We start from the raw sequence: 22113 nt of genomic DNA, 5'->3' as shown, positions 1-22113 counted from the left end.
ATTTGCTTTTTTTTCTTTGTTCCTTTTTCAAAAACGGTGTGAATAGTGGAAGAATGAGGTCGATGAGAAAAAACCATTAATTGAAAGGAGAAGTTGAGGTTCAAATTCCATAGAAGGAACGATGGATGGGATGTTTATGAAAATAATTCTATGCCTAGGTGATACAAAATAGACTTTACTTACTCCTGTAACAACTCCAATCTCAATTTCAAACGTTTACTTACAAGTAGGGTTGCTTATCGGGTGGATTGGGCGGATAACTACGCTTAATGATTTGGCTTAACGGTTATCGGCTTTTAAAAGTACTAATCCGCTAGCCAACCGATAAGATATCGGTTGGTTCGGTATCGGTTTAGCAATTATTGGACGGTTATCGGGCGGTGTATCGGTTAAATTACGTAACTACTATTTTTTTTTTTTTTTGCCTTGAAAGACAAATGTTTTATTCATAATTTAACAACTAGGAAGTCAATTAAGCCCCATAGCCACAGGACAGGACTTAACAGTTAAGAATTCACAAGTTTAATCTCAACCCTTCCGATGGTGATCACTTCACCACCTTTCTCTGGAACCACAATTATTGCAATAGTAACTTCCAACACAAAATAATAATAATAATAATAATAATAATAATAATAATAATAATAATTTATGGTTAATGGAAGAGTTTACCGAAGATAATTACTGATGGTTCAGACTTTTCACTTTAGTGCTTTAGCTTTAGATTTTAGTGTTTTAGGTTTACAATACATATTTTATATGTTTAGGGGTAAAAATATAAATATGATAAATTCTTAACGGGTTAACGGTTTGCCCAATAAGAAAATTGTGTAATCCGCCTCCGCATCGATAAGCCGTTAACTACAAAATTTTAATCCATTCCCCAACCGCTAATCCGATAGCCCACTACCAATAAGCTAATAAGCCAATTTTACGATTGGGTTATCGGTGGCAGTTCGGTTTTGAACAACCCTACTTACAAGTGAATCAAAGTCTAAGGTTACTACACTATTCATACTGGAGCTGTTATTTTTCTTTCTTTAGGGTGCGGTCTCTCTCTTCAACTGCAATTTCTATATATACTTGTGCTTCTTATCTTTACAGGTCAACTAGGTGAGCCTGGTCCAATTATTTGGTTATCCATTATCTAGGATAGGCCCAAGAGTACATTAGCAGATTTGAAAACAGTTATTTAAGCTAAAATTTATGTAAATTCAGCCGTTTCAAAATCAACTGTAGATTCACAAATTTGAAATTTTCTGAAAAAACTTACATGAGAATTTGAAATTTCGTTTGTCAAAACCTAACTTCAGACTTATATCTAAAGATGTCGTAAGTTAATTCATTTTCAGTTATAGATTTATAACCAGTCATAGAATTAAAATAAATTAATTTATATAATTAAATTATCTTTGTAAAAATAAAAAAGAAGAGTAGAGAAATTACGAAAAATGATAGTATTCGATTCTCTAGGTATGTCTAATAGCATTTAATGCAAATATGTATCTAATAAATATTACTATAATTTTTTTTTTAATATCCACAAATATTATACTCTTTAATTCAACATAAAATTTTAGAAATATTTTCGAAATGAAACTTAACAATTCATGTTCAATATACATCGTTTAATAATATAATATTTATAATAATTATTAATTATTTTATACTCCCTCTAGCTCAGTTTAAGTGTCCTGATTTGACTAGGCATGATATTTAAGAAATAAAGATAGACTTTTAAATTGTGTGGTCTTAAATTAATGATATGTATAACGTACTAAAATATACTTTGAATCTTGTGGTTATAAAATCGACATGTAGACTGTTTGAATTGCATATCCGACAAGGGAGAACATATTAAGGCTCCGTTTGGACATGGTTTCAAACCATTGTTTAAAACCATGTTTGGACATGCAATTTGGATATTTTGAGTTGTATTTTCTCTTATAGACATAAAAACCCCACAAATTGTGAAAACTATCAAAACATTTTCAATTCTTATACAATCTTACCAAATGAGCAAGTCATAATTCATAACAAAATTAGTACACTACTAGAAGACTTTTCTAAAAAATACAACATCAATTAATCAAACTTTAATTCAATAAAAATGAAAATTTAACATAAATAGTAATGCAACTACTCTTTAATATAATCCTCCCACATAAATTAAAGGTTGGTGAAAGTTAATGAGATTGGTAAATGATTGATGAGGGTAATTATTAAATATATCTACCAACTTATGAGTCTTTTTTTACAGAATATAAACTTATGGGTTAAAATTTATATTTAAAAAAGTTGAAATCATGGTTTAAACCCCAAATCATGCCTTTTTGGATGATTTAGGGTTTGAAATTATGAATGAAAACGCATGTCCAAACGCTGGTTTGGGGTCATGGTTTCAAACCATGATTTGAAAATGCATTTGGACATGCGGTTTGAAATCATGGTTTGAAACATGAGATGAAACCAGCGTTTGGACATGCATTTCATATCATGGTTTGAAACCATGATTTAAAACCCTAAATCATTCAAAATGACATAATTTGGGGTTTGAAACCATGGTTTAAAAAATTTTAAATATAAAACTTGACCCATAAATTTATATTTTATAAAAAAAAAGACTCATTAATTGGTAAATATTTTTAACAATTACTCCCACCAACCATTTAACAATCTCATTAACTTCCACCAACCTTATTTATGTCTATCACGTGGGAGGATTATATTAAAGAATAGTTACATTACTATTCATGTTGAATTTTAGTTTTTATTAAACTAAAGTTTGATAAATTGATGTTGTATTTTTTAGAAAGGCCTTTTAGTAGCGTATTAGTTTTGTTATGAAATATGGCTTGCTTATTTGGTAAGATTGTATAAGAATTGAAAATATTTTGATAGTTTTCATAACTTATGAATTTTTATATCTGTTAAGAAAAAAAAATATCACTTAAGATATCCAAATAATATGTCCAAATATAATTTCAAATCGTGATTTGAAACCATATCTAAACGGCTCCTAATAATGACTTGCCTGTACACTTGAAACAAGAAAAGCAGAAACCAAACAGTTGCAGGGGCACCTCAGCAAATTTATTCTCAACCCTAGTTTCGAACTCTCTGGAGTCTGGTCACAGCTATATAAACTCAAAATACAAACCCTAGCCGTCAACATTCTAAATCTACAAACCCTAGCCGTCAACATTCTAAATCTTTCTCCTCGCCCTTTCCGTTATCACCTTCTCATTTTTCATCTTTCTCTAAGTATATTGAATTCACAATTCACTTTTTTTCTTCTTGTTCTTTTCTTGTAATTTTAGTTATGATTTCTATAGTTTGTTTGGAAATGCCAATTGATTGTTTTTCTTCTTCTTAAAGTATCTGGAATTACTTAAAATTCAAGTGATAAAAGAAAATCACAGGTTCTTGCATTAAACTATCATCTAAATTTTGCGTGCCTCTGCCTATGATGGTAATTAAATATACTTTGAGTATTTTACTATGAACAAAACTTTTTAGCTGAGGCTTGAGGCTTTGCCAATTCTTTATTTATTTTTCTTATTATTTTGCATTCCTTATTTTAGCTTTGAGCTTTAAATCATGAAATAATCGTATGGATTAATGGATCCTAAGTTAATTAATCAATGTGTCTGGTGTACTTTTGTCAAAGGAAGAATCTTTCTAGTTAGATATCTTGGAATGCTGGATTTTGTTTTGATTATATAATGATTACTCCTTTTGCTGTTCATGCTTGGAACAGATATCCAAATAAACCTCCATCGTGTAAACAGTACATTTGCCTGAGTCATCGAATTGTGTCCACGCGATGGCGGTTTCTTGGGATTTCTCTCAGCATTCGTCTGTCTCAATTGCATTCCTCGGTGTTTGCCAAGATTTTAATGTTGTAAATAGTTGTGTTGAATGTATCTAATTTGCATATGCAATGTTGAATAACAGTAATGTTGCATTCTTGGTTGATGGGGGTTGTTTTAAATGTATGTTGCATAGCTCAAAATATTTGATCTTAGGCATGCACTTGTTTCTCTTAAGTATTAACTCTTGTAGAGAACAATTTTAAGTTTCTTCCTTGTTTTTGATTTAAGTCTTGTTTTCATTTGGTCCTTGCAATGATGATAGAACAGACAGGGACATCAGAACCCTGTTGGGGCATGATGATTTGTCGATGGGAATCTCTCTGATGCTTAAGACTAGTTATTTGTAAAAGTGTACACTAGTATTAAAGTTGTTCCGGTTTTGCAATCCATTCCTGTTATATAAACTTACCTGAGGTGTATTGGTGTTTCCTTAAATTGGTGATTAATTTGTAGGTTTAAACTCTTTTAAAAGTGTTTACTTTTGGTTGCATTTTTTGTTTAAAATGAGCTTCCCAGCCATAAATTTGTGAGCTTTAGACACCATTACCTTAATTTGGAAACTGAAGGCTGAGTAATGGGTTGACGGGAATGACCTTAAATGTATTATGCACAGCTCGCCGAGCATTTAATCTTAGGCATCCACTTGTTTCTCATAAATATTAAATATTAATTGGTGATAGGTGCTTGTTAAAACCCTTTCCAGTTTCTTCCTGTTTTTTGCTTAAAGTCTTATTTCATTTGGTCCTTGCAATGATGATAGAACAGACAGGGACATCAGCACCCGTCTCTGGGGGATGATGATTTGTCGATGGGAATCTCTCTGATGCTTGAGACTTGTATTTCTTGTAACTGTGTATACTGGCAGTACCGTTGTTCCTGTTTTATCTTTCTCACCTGAGATGTAGTGTGTTTTGATAACCCACAATTGTTGATCTGGTTTTAGTTGCATTCTTGCTTCAGAAAGAGCTCCTCACCCTTATTTGTGAGAGCTTTAGACACCGTTGCATTTCTATTTAAGACATTGCTAATGCTACATTTGTTGCACACATAATGATAGCTGAATGATTATTGTTATAAATCATTGCGACAAGTGAGGCCCTGGAAATATCTTGACTTTGTCCTTATGTTGCTCCTTTGGCTTTGTTATTTTGAAATTGTGTTTTCATGGTTCATATTGTCAGAAGGAAGAATGATGATGTGTTGAACTGTCACTGCTTCGCATACTATTTTGTCCTTCTGTTTTCCTATGATTTTTGAGGGGTTGCATCCTTCTTCATTTGCCTGGATGTATTACCGAAGCTCAATTTATCCTTCATTTCAAGTTAATCATTCACGTGTTTTTCTATGTCTTGTCTGAATGTGCCAGTGATGTACCTGCACGTATTATCTTGATATGTAAAGATGATGATGATACGTAATTGTCACTACCTCTGAGGCACTTTTTTTTTTGACATTTCATTTGATCTTTTACTGTCTTGTGTGGGATTCTCACACAGCTTTGTTTTGGGCTCCCCCATCATTATCATCTTTTTTCCCCTATTTCTCATTTTGTATAAGCCTGATGATTGTCAATTAAGAACGGAGATTCGAATGATGTTATCTGTTGAAGCCTTCTCATAAGTTGGGCTCCAGTAGCATCGCATGTGATGAACTTTCTTATTCATGATGAAGGCATTTTTACCAGCAATTATCGGATGCATAAGTTTTATTATCTTGGAACTTAGTAGATTTTATCTGGCAAGTTGATTGTTATCCGTTAGAATGGATTGCTGGGGACCATAATCTATGAATGTTAAACTCCCGTGATAATCATCTCGTTATCGTTATTCTTCATGCGTTTTTTTAGTCTGTTTCAGTAAAGTTACAAGGATTATTAAGTGGGGATGAGTAGCTTTGGAAAATTGTTTCTGCTGATTTACTAGTATAATATGTAATTTAATTGCAGGAGTCTATTTTGTTTAAATTTAAATTTTTATTAGATAGATTAGGTTGTTGAGGTATTTTAGTTTTTTGAAATTGTTCTGCAGTCCATCACAACATCTCATAAATCATAGGTTTCAAGATATAATTTCAATTTTGCGTGTTAGATTTGATAGGATTCATTCCTGAAAATTTGTGGATATTCAAAGAGACTGGTGCTTGTCATGTTTGAAAAATAGGGTCTGCGAATTTATTCCAAAGAACTATTTTCAATTCATTTATCATCAATATCAAAAATTTAACCAATTTTTCAAACATGGCATGCAACATTCTCACTTTGAATGCCCCACTTACTTTCAACAGTTAAAACAATCAGATGATCAGATTTTGGTCAGTGAAAATATAATCATACGGGGAAACCTGTAACTTATGCAATATTGTAATTGAAGAAGGATCCTTACGACTACCTTTTGCAAGTTCTAAAATTGAGCTTTCAGGTAAGACATGCTTTTGAGGGTGTCTTTTATGCACAAATTTAAAACTAAAAAGGATGAAGAGTCATGTTATAAAGTGGTCAATTTCATTGACAAAGCAGAATTGAGTAGGAGCAATTCTTTTTGAAGATTACACAACTGAAGCAGAGTAAGACTATTGGAAATTGCTTCTGTTACGAGGATTGCAATTTGTTTAAATTTAATTTCTTGTTAAATAGAATAGATTGTTGAGATATAGGTTTTGAAATTATTCTGTAGATGTTTCATTATTAAGTTGTCTTTAAAGCTCTCATGCTTAATAAATTTAAATAGAAAATTTTGTCATTATTCTGACTTTACTTTGCACCATCTATTGTAAAATCAGCAATAGCTTTCTACCGTTTTTGCAATGCCGGAATTTTCATCATTGGTTATAACTTAAAAGCGTCGTCGACGTTGAAAGATTTTAGTTAGTTATAATAAATCTTTTCACCCCATATTTTATTATCGCTATGGTATCTGTTTAAATATTGTTTTTGATCATGATTATCACTAAACATTACCTCTTCCACCATAACACTTATTACTACATATCGTTTTGACTACATTATATAATGGAATAATGAACAGTAATTTGATAAGGAGTTTCTGGTAAAGTATTCTAGAAGAGAAAAGTTTGGAACATGAATTCTTTTTGTTTGGCGTAACACGAATTCGACGCAACAATTTGTTGGCATAGCGTTCAATATATAGAAAACTTTTCCAGTTTCAATTTCCATAAATTGTTTTCCTTGTGTAGGGTGCGTGATAATTTCCCTTTTTCTTTTCCAAAGATGGTAAAGTTATTTTATTCCCACAATGTAAAAGATCATCATTTTTAAGTTCATTGTCTTTACTCTTATCCATAGCTTCAGTACCTACCAAATGCCCTGCTTAGGAACGCCATCTAATCCTCTAGAAAGGATCAATCTAAATGCAATATCCTTAATCAAATCATAATATTGGACCAAGTGATAGATTGCATGCAAGGCTTAACAACAGCAGCAGCAACAACATACTCAGTATATTCTCACAAGATGGGGTCTGGGGAGGATAGAGTGTACGCAGACCTTACCCCTACCTTGGGAGGTAGGAAGGCTGTTTTCAATAGATCTTCTGCTCAAGATAAGGTGCTAAGACAACAATAATAATAAGCATTAATAACAACATATAATAGGATAAATGACATTAAAGAAAGAAAGAAAGAAAGAAACAAGCAAGCTATATGAGAGATCTAGAAAAAATAATCGAGTGAACAATGATAATAATACTCCTAATACGAAAAAGAAAATCTCGCGGCTCCCTATTAGCCTTCTATCTTCATACTCGACCTCCAACTCCTCCTATAACCGGTCATGTCCTGGGTAAGCTTCAAAGAAAGTAATACTATGGAGTTATTTTTCACTCATAAATAAGAAGTCTTCTATCCAAGAATTTCTATTCTAGGCATCACGACTTCATGGCTTCTTTAAAATAAGTCCCACCATTTCCTCGTATTTAATTTCTTACAAGTGCTCGACATATGTGCTTCTGTTAGGGACAGTTTCTTCCTGTTTATCCTTCACTGGATAACCAAAGGATGATTTTATTGATATTTGTCCAATTGAGGCTAAAGCTAAAAGCTCAGATTCATCAAGGCCTTTTGCTGGACTAAGGCTGCACCCATCATTCCTATACCTTGATAGTGCATCTTTAAATTTCTTGATCTGCACAAGTACAACTTCTACCATGAGAAACTACACATTTTTTACTGTTTAGGTTTGGGGTATAGTGATAATGGAACAAATAAATATTTTAAAAATCTTACTGTTGCATTAGTACAGCTGAAGCTACAAACTTTGCCTTGTGCACCCCTATAGAATCTGAAAAAAGGTAAGACAGGTATATGAAGAACACTGCACATGGTTTTGAGTTCTTCATAGTTTACTTTGAGGAATATGGCATTGGGATTTGATTCAGCTAGCTGACACATCTGCAAACATTAAGTAACAACAACAACGACATTATTGACTGGAGCACCTGTAGGGGCTAGCAGAGGCAAATTCAGAATTTGCGTTACGGTCATATTATATATACACTACGAATTCTTTTTGTTTATGTATTTATAGTTTGAATTGAAAGTAACGAATTCAATGAAACTCGCAGAACCAAATCCGCCTCTGAATAGAGAAAGGGGGAGAGGCTAAATGCTTGGAATTTTTCTTTATAACTGTGGTGTTTGGGCCAGTTCGCACACCTCGACTAATTCTACTGATACATTCTATCTCCTACTTGTGACGGAGGCAGAATTTGAACTTGGGTGCTCTACAAAATTTTATCCCCCTTTACCATTGAGCTAAGCTTTTGGTTTGTATTAAGGGAGTTCAGCATATAATGTATACACCTAAAACAAAAATTTAATCCTATATACGAAGTGTAATTTTCCGATGAAGGGGTTCGAACCCCCTTGACTCCATGTATAGATCCGTCCCTGTTTCCTACCAACACATTTATGAGGTAACTCTGGCCATCAAGGTTTGAACTAAAAGGACTACATTATTGGACATATTGGTACCATACCTTAGGATGTAAAGTCTTGCAACCTCCACAGCCAGGAGAGTAGAAGTCAATTATGACCAATCTATCACCAGCTTTTAACAATGAATCAACAAGTTGTTGTGCTGAATTTATCTCTACCATGTTGGGTTTAAGGGTCTTCTCCCACCATGCCTGACCACTGCCAACACATACTGATACTTGTTCCTAAAATCATTAAACAACACTTAATAAAATGATCTCAAAAAAAAAAAAAAAAAAAAAACCAAGAATGTAACATGAAAAACACCTGTCTATGATCCAAGGGTTTGCCTTGAAATTCTCTGGATGTTAAATCTTTAAGTTGCAGAGTTGCATTTGAAGAGCAATGACGAGAATACCCTTTGGCTCTGGAGTTGAAACAGGGGACAGAAACAGAGAAACCAGTATTCAAAGAACAAGCCATTGATACTAAAAAAAATCCTAGGAGTTGTCAAAGCTTGTGGTATCTAACAATGTAATTACCACCAATTAAAGACCTTAACTTTGGGGTAAAGTATTAGGAGTAATTTTCTTTTTCAATAGGACAGAAAAGATTTAGGAGCATGCAAAACAGATTGATGTTTACTTCCGTAAATCAATAGAACAAGAAATGATCACACGTTTTTATTACTAGAAAGGTGAAATATGAGCGAAAAATATGCACTTTTTGACCTGTATTGTCTATCTTGGTGGCTAGGAAAGAAAGAAGTCAATGAAATTGTGGTTCTATTCCTTGTGAAGCTTCCAAAGAAAAAGAAGCTGAGGAGCCAAATAGAGTGTGGAATGAATCATTTATTAAGGTTAAAAGTGAGAGAGGGGGTGGGGGAGAGTTAGATGGAGTCAAATGGTAACCCACTGTTTGGATGGTTGTTTCCAGTGGTTCATTAATGTATAGTATGGTATGGTACAGTATGGTGTTGTATTGTATTGTACTGTATTAATGAACACAATATTTGGATAGACTGTATCGTTTATTGTGGTTTAATAACATTTGTATTGTTTGGTTTGACTGTATGGTACTGTACAATAACTTGTAAGTTTACTAAAATACCCTTAACTCTTAATTAGAAATTAGTTTATATATATTAATAAAACTCAGGTAAAAAATAAAATGGGAACTTTAAAAAAATAAGTAGGTAGTGTGTGGTAGGGTCAGGGTGCGTGGGTGGTAGCGTGGGGGTGGGGTTGGGTGGTGGTGAGGGGTAGTGGGTGGGGGTGGTGGAGGGGTGGGCAGTGTGAGGTGGGTGGTTGTGGGATGAGGGTGGGGGTAGTGGGTGGTAGGGTGGGGGTGAGTGGTTGTGGAGTGGGCTTGGGTGGTGGTTAGAGATAGTGGGTGGTGGGGTGAGTGGCAAAGGAGTGGGGTAGTTGGGGGTGGGGTGGGGTGAGTGGTAGGGTGAGCGTGGGGGTGGGGTGGATGGTGGGGCGGGGTGGGGGTGAGTAGTAGGGTGCGGGTGGGGTGGGGTGGAAGGTGGAGGGTGAGGTATAATGGAGAAATGAAATACGTAACCACGAAAAAACCACCAAATTCGTGGTTATAAAAATTGAGACTTTTCATGGTTATATAATCATGGGACGAACCACGGGTTTACAACACCATATCACATAATTTTAAGAACAATGGAAACAAACATGATTTCATAGAAAATCATATATTAATGAACCACGGGAAACCACCATCCAAACAGGGGTAAGGATTTAACTTTATGTATTTACACAATTATTGTAACCCTTTTGACAAGTTACTTATTGCATTTTTTGGGTTACTAAATTAGAATAGATTTAAGTTATATACACGGATAGTGTTGTGGTAGCCCGAGGCGGATTCGGATCTAAACTTTATGAGTTCAACTTTTAAGATTTTTAGTTGAACCCATTATATTTTAAAAGTTATGGATTCATATCTACTATTTATTGCAATTTTAATAAATTAATGCATATAAATTTATGCTTTGCGTCGGAAGGTGGGGTTCAACATACGCCCCTGGTGGTGGCAGTTGTTGAAAATAATAATGTGTAATGCAAAGAAAATCAATAACCCCTCTCATCTTCAATTCTCATTTACAGGCTGATTTACTCATCTTCAATTCTCATTTACAGGCTGATTTATTATTGATTTGAATAGCCATGTTAGTGGCTCATTAAGTTCTTTTTAATGGTGGAGTTAATGACCCATTAATCCTTTTTGATCCTTTTATATTTCCAGCCTATATTAATCATTAATTCTTGGTGAATTACAATGCCAAAAATCATCTCCTCCTCCTCCTCCTCTTCGTCTTCTTCTTTGTGCAAATTCCAAACTTTCAACCACTAGTGCAAGTGTTTGGAATTGCTGTGGAACCTTGGGGAGCGACCGGGCTAAATGATTTGCACCGTAGTCGGACCGAAATCGCTTTCAAGGCAGTGGCTTGCCATGACACAGCATTGATCCGATAAGTTTATTCTATCTTTTTGTTTATTTTACTGATTAATATTGTTAATATTTCCAATAATAGTAGTTACCATTTTTACCAAATTATCATCTTTTAATGTTTATCAAGAGATTTACCAGTAATGACGTAATAAATGGCCTGATTGAGTAAACATTTTTTATATCATTTACGCATAGAACTTACCTGTCATTTTGCAGTCATTTTTGCTTGTTAATGTACAAAAATTGTACACCGTCAGTGCACAGAAGTTATCCTCTAATGATATTTAAGCTGTGAACTTTATCCATTAAAATTTTGTCCTTTGTTAGATTAATAAAAGCTCCTACTCCGTAATTCTGGTTTTGGATATGATTAATAACAGTACAACACAGTATAGGTGATGGGGAGAGTCTATGATCTAATATGGGTAATGATTATAGGCTTGTTTTATAGGATGTGCTTGCGTGTAACTGATCAGCTGGCATTTTGTTTTTTGTCAAGTTTTAAATGATTGAATTGAATGATGAATGCAAAGAGTGGGAATCTGGATTGCATGCTAAGTGCTGTATTATTAATCAGTTAGGTATTTTTGGCAGTTAGCCAGTGTAGTTTCACCGCGTAGCTTACTCTGTCTTTCCAGTTATGGTATATTTGAATAGGAATTCCATTTTCATCGAAGCAAAGACCTTCATGCCACCATGTTTGTAATTTCATTGAACTGAATAAAGATGAGGCTTTTATTACAATTTACACGTACCATGTCATTGGACCCATACGGAAGCGTATAGAATATGACAAAATAGTTTGTAGTATCTCTGTGATATGGGAAAAGCTTGGCAGCACGAAATTAAAGGTCCACTTCTCAGTAAACAGACTCAAACGTGTTTGGTTTATTTTTTTTTTAAATATTTGGGGAAAGGGTTTGTCAGAAAATATCCTTCTATGTGGAGTTAATATTAACGTAATAATTGTTTGGATTTTTAAACAAATAAACTTAGCAGACATGACATTGTGTTTCTTGTTTATTTAATTCCACGACTTGTATCACTCGTAATGCTAAGAGAGTAAGGCGCAGTTCGTGTTATAAATCTATCACTGATATGCAGCTCAGTAGTTAAAACTTTTGAAGTTGTATATATAGTTAGGTTTTAACCTTAATAACTGCGTAATTGCAAAATAATATATAAGACAGCAGACAGTAAGGAGAATTTGACATTTGGATAAGATCATTAATAAAAGGTAATTACGGGCATTATTCCATGGTTTTGTTCCTTTTGGAGCACCTTCTTTTATTTGTCCCACCCATAGTTTAAGTTGGAGCTGTTGGTGGAATAATCTAGATGCCAAAGATTCTGAATTCTTTCTGAAACTTATAAGATATACAGCAGTGTTAGAACAAATGGCCCATTAGCTCAGTCGGTTAGAGCGTCGTGCTAATAACGCGAAGGTCGCAGGTTCGAGACCTGCATGGGCCATATTTTTACAATTTTTAGCACAAACGCTTCTCAGTTCTCTGGGTTTTTTTGTCCATGTGGCAATTTTTAAAGGATAAAATATATATTTTTTACTTTTTAAGTTCAACAATTATTTGAATCATCTTTTTCGGGCCAAATCTGTAAAAAAGAACATGAAAATATTTTGACTATCATTTTTTTATTTGTCTAAAGATAATGATATTCTAATCAAGTTATTTTTACATATTTGGCCACGAAAAGAAGAAATATATAGTAAGAACAAATAATCATTGAATCTAAAAAAGAAATCAAATAAAATATTAACCAAATATTTTACGAATTTGACCCCAAAAAAATAAAGCACAATTGAAATAAATAGTACTTGCATGAAAAGAAAATACACAATATTTTTGTAGAAAATACCCCGTCTAAACTTCATTACTTTTGCTAAACCTTATTTTTATTTGGCTAAAATAAATAGAGTTTCAAGTTGAAACTTTCAACAAAGTTATTTAGATTTGGATCCGAAAAAAGAAAAAAAAATACATAGCTGAAATAAATAATCATCATATCGAAAAAGAAAAAAAAAATTGGGATAAAATATGCAATGTATATTAAGAAAAACCAATAAGAAATACAATTGGATCAAATAAAATCATTATATTGATTATGTGGCAATTAATAGTTGAAAAATATCCTATTTGGAAGCTGATTTTTCGATTTTACACCTTTCTACGCGCCTAAAAGAGAGTGTATCCACGCTCTTTGCCACATCAGCGTCTAGGGGGGTCAAGGTGATCATATTTTCAAGTTGAGGGGGTAATTAGACCAACGTAAAGTTTAGGTGTACACTGAATAAAAATCGACAAGTTCAGGGGGGCCTCAAGCCATTCTGCCTTTTTTTATTTAGAGCATGTTTGGATGAGCTTATGACTTTTGACTGACAGTAAAAATATTTTTACTATTTTGGCTTAAAAATAAATGCTTAAAAATACTTTTTTTATTTTACCTAAACACTACAAAAATGTTTAAAAACTATTTTGGCTTTAAAACACCTAAAATAAGCCAATCGAAACAAGCTCTTAATATATGTCCATCTCTATGTTTAGTTCATGTATCACTATTTCTTTATTAGTTCATTCTAAAAAGAATATAATATTTTTACATTTGAAAATATGCAATTATAGAATTTTAATTTTACCCTCAATGGGAAATTTCTGTAGCCATACAAATATTATAACATTTTAAGACCACATTTTTTAGGAAGTCATATAGCTCCACATGTTATGGCCTATTTAAGAACATACGAAAGTTTTTTTTTTTTTAAATCAAATTATATCATATAAATTTAAACAAAGAAGTATCTTTTTGTTGTACTCAGATTTACAAGCCACCTACTCAACATGCCAAAATTCTTTAAAATTTGGAATGTACAATGTAGACATGGACAACTACATCGCAAATAGCATTAGCTTTGGCTTTTGTATCTTAAATACAAGAGTGGAGCAGCTAGAGAGTAGTGGCAAACTGGCAATGAGGGCATCAACATGGCCCTGGATTTAGATGTTATTGTCTTTATTGAATATCCTACACTACAATTTTTTTTTTTTTTTTCTGATTAGGTCTAATCTAATCTCGTTCTTTCCTCCTTGATCCTACCAACGTTAGCTTACCTGCCAGTGCCCACTTCATGAACTGTTGACATCATTCCCTGTAGCTAGCTAGACTCTCTTTTAAGTCACAAGCCCACAACTAGTGGGAAGAAGCTCGTGCTGTGTATGAGCCCAATATGCAATCACAAATTTAATTTTTCAAGCGATGTTGATTAAATAATTTTTAAACTTATCATCTGAAATAAGTTATATATTTGTGTGATAGTAAAAAATCTAATTAAAGATTTAAAATTTCCTCACATTTGCTAAAAGAGTGCATCTTAGAAAAGTTCACTGAAAAATATAAGCATGTTTAGATGAGGATTATTTTGAAGTTGTAATACTTTTTTCTACAATCATAAGGAAAAACACTCTCATGAACATTAGATAAATCTAATAAAGTACATTAGGGTAAAAAATAAAAATAAAATAAAAAAGGGAAAAAACTGAGCACGTTAAAAATTGCTACTGAAAAATTTCCTTTGTCCTTTGGGTGACACTAATATAACCATTGAGAAATTGTAAAAAGTTAACCTATGGAGCCCGCATTCTAAGAAGTATTCCAAAATGATGCAGAAGAGTAAGGAAATTTAAGTGGCTCACATTTCACATAAAGCTGCCCAAGCAAAAAATAAGTACACGCCAGCCTAAAAGTTAATTACCATAATGGGCTCCAAAGCAATTTTATTTATAAAAAATAAGAGATAAAGTAAATGCAAATAGAAACAAGACCAAGAGCAAAAATAAATAAGCTAAGCAGGGATGTCAACGAAGACATGCCTGCTTCAGCTACTCATTGCCTCTTCTTATTTATATAGGCGAAAGAAAATGATTAAGTTTTGGGCTTTTATTACAGAAAGTGGAATCGATTGTTTTGGCCATAACAAACACTTGGTGCACCGTATAACACGTTGCCATAGTTGTTAGCAAATAGATGCATTAACGGAGACTGATGTATAATACCAGTATTTAGCAGTTTTAACTTGACATATTATTTTGCACGAAATATAGGTTTATATGTGATCACTAAAATTTCAATAAACATTAAATGCGGATCCATAATTTTAAAATTTAACATGTTCTGCGTTATATGAACATTAAAGGTTGAGTCCATCAAGTTCAAATTACTGAATTTGTGTCAGTGAGCATTAACCTAGCTTGTTACGTATCTGTTAGGCGTGCGAACAAAGTCTAACATTAGTAGCTGGAAAAAAAAAACTACATATAAAGTGTATGTGACATCTTTTGATGAAAATCATGTAGGCTTGGTTCACAACGGATAATATCACACCACCTTTAGAATATCTTTGGGCTAGTTCGGCGCAACGTGTACGTGATCAATATAAGGTAACAAATCAATCATAACGGTGCATAACTAACATAGAAACATCCTAAAATCTTTAGAAAGATATAGGCTAATACTTAGTGGTAGGGTCACATCGTAGTTCTTTTGTTTTGTTTCGGAAATGAAAGGTTTCGCGTTAAACAAAGCAAATCTAAGTTATTGGATGATCAGTGATCACCATTCACGGCTCATGTCCACCTATTAATTCCTTAACATAGAAAAACTTTGGCAAACTGGTCTACAGCATGCATAATTATGGAAGTCTGTGCGTTGCGAATGCATGCCTGGACAGGGAATGTCCCCAAGTAATGCGCAATACAAGAGAACAAATTAAACTTGACATGTAGATGAGTGATCAAGTTTAAGTTACTATATGAATATGAAAATATGAGATTGAGAAATTTCTTGTGTATTGATCAAATCAGGCTTACAATGTATATATACACTTTGTAATGAATAATACTCAAAAGAAAAACAAATAACCTATACATATTTGTCCTATTCTTATTGGTTATGTAATAGTGCAAAATAACTAACTTTGTTCTATTGTGTGCGTGTCATGTGATGTATATACATTTGGAATCTATACTATATTGGGCTCAGATTTTGTTGTTTGTGTTGGGCCATTTCCATCTGAATATGCCAAGCCCACAACTTCCTTCATTGTTTTCTATTGAGGCCCAAGCCCACATATTTTATTCATGTTATGTTGTGGTCAATGGAAACAAAGACCACATTATTGTACTTTGTCCTTTCTTGTCTGAACCCCAGCCACTACTAAAAAACTGTTGATGTCCGACCTACTAAAAGCGACCTCAAGAGGTCGGTAAACGGCTCATATTTATTTTTTAATTTTTAAAAATAAACCGACCTCATGAGGTCGGTAATATTATACAAAAATCCGTAGCGAACATATATCGACCTCACGATGACGCAAATTTATTTGAAAGTAAATATTATAAATTATTTTTAATAAGCTGACCTCGTGAGGTCAATAATATTTAAATTTAAATAATAATAATAATAATTTATAGTACCGACCACATGAGGTCGGTATTTTAAAAAATAAACGAAAAATAATATAATTTTTCCGACCTCACGTGGTCGCTAATACTTTTGTCGAAAAAAAAAACAATTTAATATAGCGACCTCATGAGGTCGGTATATTAATTTTCTCTTATTTTTAGCTGAATCACTTACCGACCACATGAGGTCGGTAAAAATTTGCAACCTGCTCTTTCCAGACCTACTGATGAGGTCGGTTTTGAGGTCGCATTTTTTTTTTTTCAAAACCGACCTCATGAGGTCGGAAAAATTGATTTTTTCAAGTCGCTTTTTAAAAGTTTTTTAGTAGTGAGCTTTCATTAATAACAAATTCTTCTTCTCTTTTCTTCCATTGTTACCAGTAATTCCTTCAGTTACATACATCGTAATATCGGAATAGATTCTTATATAATCGTGTCAATTTTATTTGTTGTAGTAGAAGTAATCTGTCTTATATCAAGCATTCTTACTGTTTACACTAACATTATACATAACTTAAATTTGAAGCTAAAATCTTGAAGACCACATCGTTATTAAGAATAAATAAGTTAGATATACTGACAATGCATATAAGAATCTTTATACTATTATTGTAGTTTAACATATACAGTATATCAGATTAGTTGCTATTTTTATTGCAAGTAACTAGTTAATAACTAGTTACAGTGCATATAACTTAGGTATAAAAACTGAACCGAAATCCCATCCTAACAAATATCTGATCACTATCCCTTTCATGTTTGTTTATGAGTTCTCTAAGCTTATTAAATTAATTTATGGGGAACACTCTATTTTCAATAAATAATGCAAGCGCAATCAAACAATAAAGAAGAATGGACTCAGGCCCCTGCTTTTTGTTTTTTTGATCTAATCGTGACATCATTGCTTCATTAGTTGCACCAAACATATATTCAAATAATGGAGCTTTGATACTTAGGTGTGCAAGAGTGGCTACACTGTTCTATTTGTCGACTTTACATCTGTTTCTTTGATTTTCATTTTCGAAACAAGCCAGCTTAAAAATAAGTCAGCTGGAGGGTGTCAATGATATTGTTGATTAGTGTTTGCATGACGTTATGTGCTAATGAACTTGTTAAAGTGCTTATGTTAAATTAATCAACTTTAATTTTCTCTCTATCAATAAAACGTTGATCGGTTACCTAGTGATGATGCATGCCATAGCAGGTCTAGCAAACTTTCAAAATCTACTTATTTGAAAGTATTTTTTTTGTTAATAGTGCTTTTGAAAAAAAATATTTTTGGAGAGTAGCAATTTACGTTTGTTAATTAATTTTAAAAATACTTTACTGATATTGGAGCAACAATATGTACTTAACCAAGCTTTCAAAAAGTACATGGTCAAACAGGTTCATGAAACATGCTAGGGGAAATCATAATCCTATTGCCAAAATCATAATTCTTTCCTTAAAATATAATGGAAAGAGAACTCAAGAAAATAATTAGAGTAATTTTATATTTAAGGAATATAAGCATCAGATTCATCATTAACAAGCAATAGATTTTTTACCATTAAATTCTGCACTTATTAGCTCAGTGAAATCCGTTACTATTGGTTGGTTAATCACCAAACATCAATTTTCTCTTGAAGTGTATGCGCACGGGATAAAAATAGTCAAACTCTGTAAACATGAGAATTGAGAAGCTGGCAATTCTGCATCCATACATCAAAAGAGAGCACGCACCTAATAAAACATATATTTCCTAATCTTATAAATTGATGTGCAATATAGTCTGCACCTCAACAAAATCATCAAACTGACTAAGAAAACAAAGCACACTCAATCCCCATCTTAATAGCGATTGTCGGCAAATGCATAGACGATCAACGGCATATATTAGAGAAGTATTTCTTAAAGATTTTGAAAGTCTCTAAGCAAATAAAATAAGAATTGATAAGCTGAATTTAGCTTTATTGGCACATTTCATCCAATACCTTCGTGCCACGTTTGGCAGTCTCTACTTCTACTCCCTCCATTCAACGGTGGAACCAGGACTAGGGGATTCAAAATTTGTAGAAGTGAACACATGAAGAAGTTGAGGTGAAGAGGCTGGGGGGCTGGGGGGAGGGAGGGGGGAGGTTCAACATCTATTAAATATATATAAAAATAATATTAATCATGTATAAACAGTGTAATTTTTCGTCAAAGGGGATTCATGCCTGACTCTGCCCCTGCCTCTGTCCCTTTTTACTTGTCTTGTATACTAAAAATAGTCATTTTTTTTCACTTGTCCAATATGAAAAATTAAGAGATAATATATCATTTGGTTTCTAATTTACCCTTAGTATTAATTATTGGGTTAAAAACTTTAAGGTTGTTAGTGGCTGCACAATTTTTAAAGTAGTTGATTTAGTAATAATTATGGATAATATGATAAAATTGTCATTCTATTTATAGTTCCTTAAGTGTTATGCCAAGTCAATACAAGACAAATAAAAATGGACGGAGGGAGTATTTATATCAAAATTTTCATTATGCATGGGATCGACAGAAGAAAAAAGATCCGCACCTATTGTATGTATGATTGGCACCACAATCACTGACCTGCAACTTTTCGGTGATTACTAATCTTAACTTCATGGCGTGTGTTCTAAAAAAAGTTACATGGTCCACAATGCCCAGGATGACTCAACATATCAAATTGAAAAAGAATCTGCCTATTCAATCAAAACTTTAAGATAGTATGGATTGAAGTGACCTTAAAGGCTTAAACATCCTTCTGCCATCCCATCTTAGATGTGATAACTAAGATAGTATGGATTGAAGTGACCTTAAAGGCTTAAACATCCTTCTACCATCCCATCTTAGATGTGATAACTAAAAATACGTATCTCAAAATACTTGTCACAAATTAACATGAAATTAATTATTTTTATCCTATTTTACATTTAATATTAAGTGTTCAATAAATAATATTGATTAAAGTGTGATTTATTGAAGAGAGATAAAGATAAGATAGTAAATATACACTTTTTATTTAGGCTTAATGCATATGCAGCCCCCTTAACTTGTCCCTTTTTTTTTTTTTTTTTTTTTTTTTTCATTTTGGCACTTCAACTAAGTATTGTTCCTATTGAGCTTTTGAATTCATCCTCAAGTGTGTCTATCAAACACAATCTGACTTACATAGTATTCTATTTTCAATGTAGCAACATACTAATATATATTCTAATTTAATTATGCCATCTTTTAGCTAAGATTAACAACAATTGAGAGGGAAAAAAAGAGTAAGCTCTTAATCAAGCTGGCAGTGGAAGAGCAGATTTAGCAGAAACCGACACATCCATGACTTAAAGAATAGCTTACCACACGTCTAAAATATTACTTCACCTTCATTACCACAATTTAATTTTTGCTTCAAATAAAAATTAGATTTAGAGGGTTTGATAGACACATTTGAGGACGAGTTCAGGGTTCAATAAGAACAACACTTAGTTGAGGTGCCAAAATAAAAAAAAATAAAAAATTTAGGGAGCTGCATATGCATTAAGCCTTTTATTCATGATTCCTTTAGGACATGCAAAAGGAAAATATGACAACTAATATAAGACAGAGAGAGTAAATTTACTTTCGAGACGTTAGACAACTGATGAGGGACAAGAACATTTCTCTAACATCCGCCCCACCCCTATAACCCGATCCTACTATTTATAACCGGACGAGCTAGGGATATTCCTTTTTCTTTTGCATATCTCGTTTTTTAAATAGAGAGAGAAGAGGCTTAATATGCACGGGCCTTGACTAGAGATGAAATGCATAAATAGCCGTTTTTAGGCCCTGTTTAAAGAATAATCTATTTTTTTTTTAAGTTTAATTTCCTAAAAGTCGATTTTATATATGCGGGTCTAAAGTTAGAAAATTTAGACTGTCATGTTTGAAGTTGCGCTCTGTCAAAGCCTAATCTATGATGTTATGTCTGAATTTAGGCTCTTCAAAGCTTAATTAACTTTATACCGGAATATCTGAAAATTAATAAACTTTGACTTTTCAAACTTCATACCTTTGTGCGTAAGTTAGGCTCTACCCGAAGAGAAAGCAACAACAATGAGTTTAGTCTGAAGTTTGCAAAAGCTAGTTAAACTCTGAGTTGTTTTTAAAAGCTAGATATGTTTCAAATAAAAGTGTCACAAGTGGCTACCTGGTGTGATTTCTACCTTGAGTAGAGGGAGATTTATTAGGCTCAACGAGCTAATAAGTGGGCTTAGAGCAATATAAATGGCTTGATATTGGACTGAATTTAGAGAGATAGAAAGAAATACAGAGCAACTCCTAAGGCTGAGATGAGGGAGAGAAACCCAAAACGCGCGATATAACACAAAGAGTAAAAGAGGTTATGTAGATGGATTCACCAAAATTTTGTACCATGTAAAAGAAATGGTTGATGTAGCCTAGGACATCATATAATCTTTAGAGACACTTACGCAAACGATAAGGGACAAGTATATTTCACTCGTACAAAGCTATTCATTTGCTTAGTGGTCTCAGCCATTGCGTTAACTAACTAAACCAAAGTTTGGTTAATATTTCTTGTTTATTTGGAGCAAAGTTGAGTGTTGCAAGTGTGTAGTTGCGTGAGGGTCTTCATTGGCTGTGGTGGCACTATGGTTTTTCGTTTTATCTCCGCTGAGAAGCTTTTTGCAGCTTCTACGGGCTAGGTTGACTATTCGAGCCAATTTAAATGGAGTATTTAAAGATTTCCCTTTTAAAGTTAAAGTTTGACATTTGTCCCTTCCCTAATTGGTTCTCTATGTATACTTGAAAAGAAAAAGATTTCTCTTTATATAGTCCTATTATTTTTCTCGGAAATGAAGAATTGTCGTTTTATCATTTTTCTCTTTTAATTCTTGGGAGAGGATGAGTAGTGGTATTGAACCTTGGCATAAGTAAAATTGTATCACTAACTTAAGATTAAAATCCATATATTCTTGTTTTTATTTTATTTTTGTTGTTCTTTTTTGCATATATAAAGGCTCATATTTGATTCTATCAACAGCATATATGTAATTACGTACATAGTTGTTCCAATAATAAGTGTTGGACACTTGGTGAGATTTTGAAAATGTGCCTAAAAAATTCAGACGCATAGCCTAATATTTTTCACGCATATATTGCAAGAGAATGTGCTCAAATTTTCAATTTTAACCAACTATAGATCGATTATCGTGTAGTGAGAGGAATGTATCTACCATATATAATTTTGTCGGTCTTTAGTCACATATATACAAAATCGATTGCATGGCAAAGTTGGAATTTTCATCTTTTTGGTGCAACAACTAGATTTTTATTTATGCATAATATGTGGAATAAAGTAGTCGACACTGTCTTTC

The 22113-nt window shown here is 33.1% G+C and overlaps 1 protein-coding gene and 4 non-coding genes across 5 annotated transcripts; 4 read left to right on the top strand and 1 right to left on the bottom strand.

Annotated features, from left to right (window-relative positions):
• Positions 1-3457: 3457 nt before the first annotated feature.
• LOC132619366 (small nucleolar RNA Z267) lies at positions 3458-3528 on the top strand. Its single transcript, XR_009574704.1, has one exon. It is a non-coding gene; the product is annotated as a small nucleolar RNA Z267 (small nucleolar RNA).
• Positions 3529-4121: 593 nt separating this feature from the next.
• LOC132619403 (small nucleolar RNA R44/J54/Z268 family) lies at positions 4122-4205 on the top strand. Its single transcript, XR_009574712.1, has one exon. It is a non-coding gene; the product is annotated as a small nucleolar RNA R44/J54/Z268 family (small nucleolar RNA).
• A 414-nt stretch (positions 4206-4619) lies between these two features.
• Positions 4620-4705, top strand: LOC132619406 (small nucleolar RNA R44/J54/Z268 family). Its single transcript, XR_009574713.1, has one exon. It is a non-coding gene; the product is annotated as a small nucleolar RNA R44/J54/Z268 family (small nucleolar RNA).
• Positions 4706-7521: 2816 nt separating this feature from the next.
• LOC132600556 (thioredoxin-like 1-2, chloroplastic) lies at positions 7522-9638 on the bottom strand. The gene is made up of 4 exons (XM_060313802.1): positions 9132-9638; positions 8867-9049; positions 8115-8279; positions 7522-8013 (listed from the first exon to the last, which is right to left on the bottom strand). Exons 1-4 carry the CDS (start codon positions 9285-9287, stop codon positions 7813-7815), a joined length of 705 nt encoding a protein of 234 aa, XP_060169785.1. The 5' UTR covers positions 9288-9638; the 3' UTR covers positions 7522-7812.
• Positions 9639-12672: 3034 nt separating this feature from the next.
• TRNAI-AAU (transfer RNA isoleucine (anticodon AAU)) lies at positions 12673-12746 on the top strand. Its single transcript has one exon. It is a non-coding gene; the product is annotated as a tRNA-Ile (tRNA).
• Positions 12747-22113: the final 9367 nt, after the last annotated feature.

Source organism: Lycium barbarum, chromosome 1 (assembly GCF_019175385.1).
Source record: "Lycium barbarum isolate Lr01 chromosome 1, ASM1917538v2, whole genome shotgun sequence".
NCBI lineage: Eukaryota > Viridiplantae > Streptophyta > Magnoliopsida > Solanales > Solanaceae > Lycium > Lycium barbarum.
Note: the sequence above shows the minus strand (reverse complement) of the source record. Positions and strands in the feature narration are given on the sequence as shown.

What these genes read in the sequence shown, in the direction of transcription:
- LOC132600556 (XM_060313802.1), bottom strand. Translation starts at nt 9,287, where the DNA reads ATGGCTTGTTCTTTGAATACTGGTTTCTCTGTTTCTGTCCCCTGTTTC. An exon ending in AACCCTTGGATCATAGACAG is followed by an intron (nt 9,050 to 9,131) that starts GTGTTTTTCATG and finishes TAATGATTTTAG; the next exon opens with GAACAAGTATCAGTATGTGT. An exon ending in GCAAGACTTTACATCCTAAG is followed by an intron (nt 8,280 to 8,866) that starts GTATGGTACCAA and finishes TAATGTTTGCAG; the next exon opens with ATGTGTCAGCTAGCTGAATC.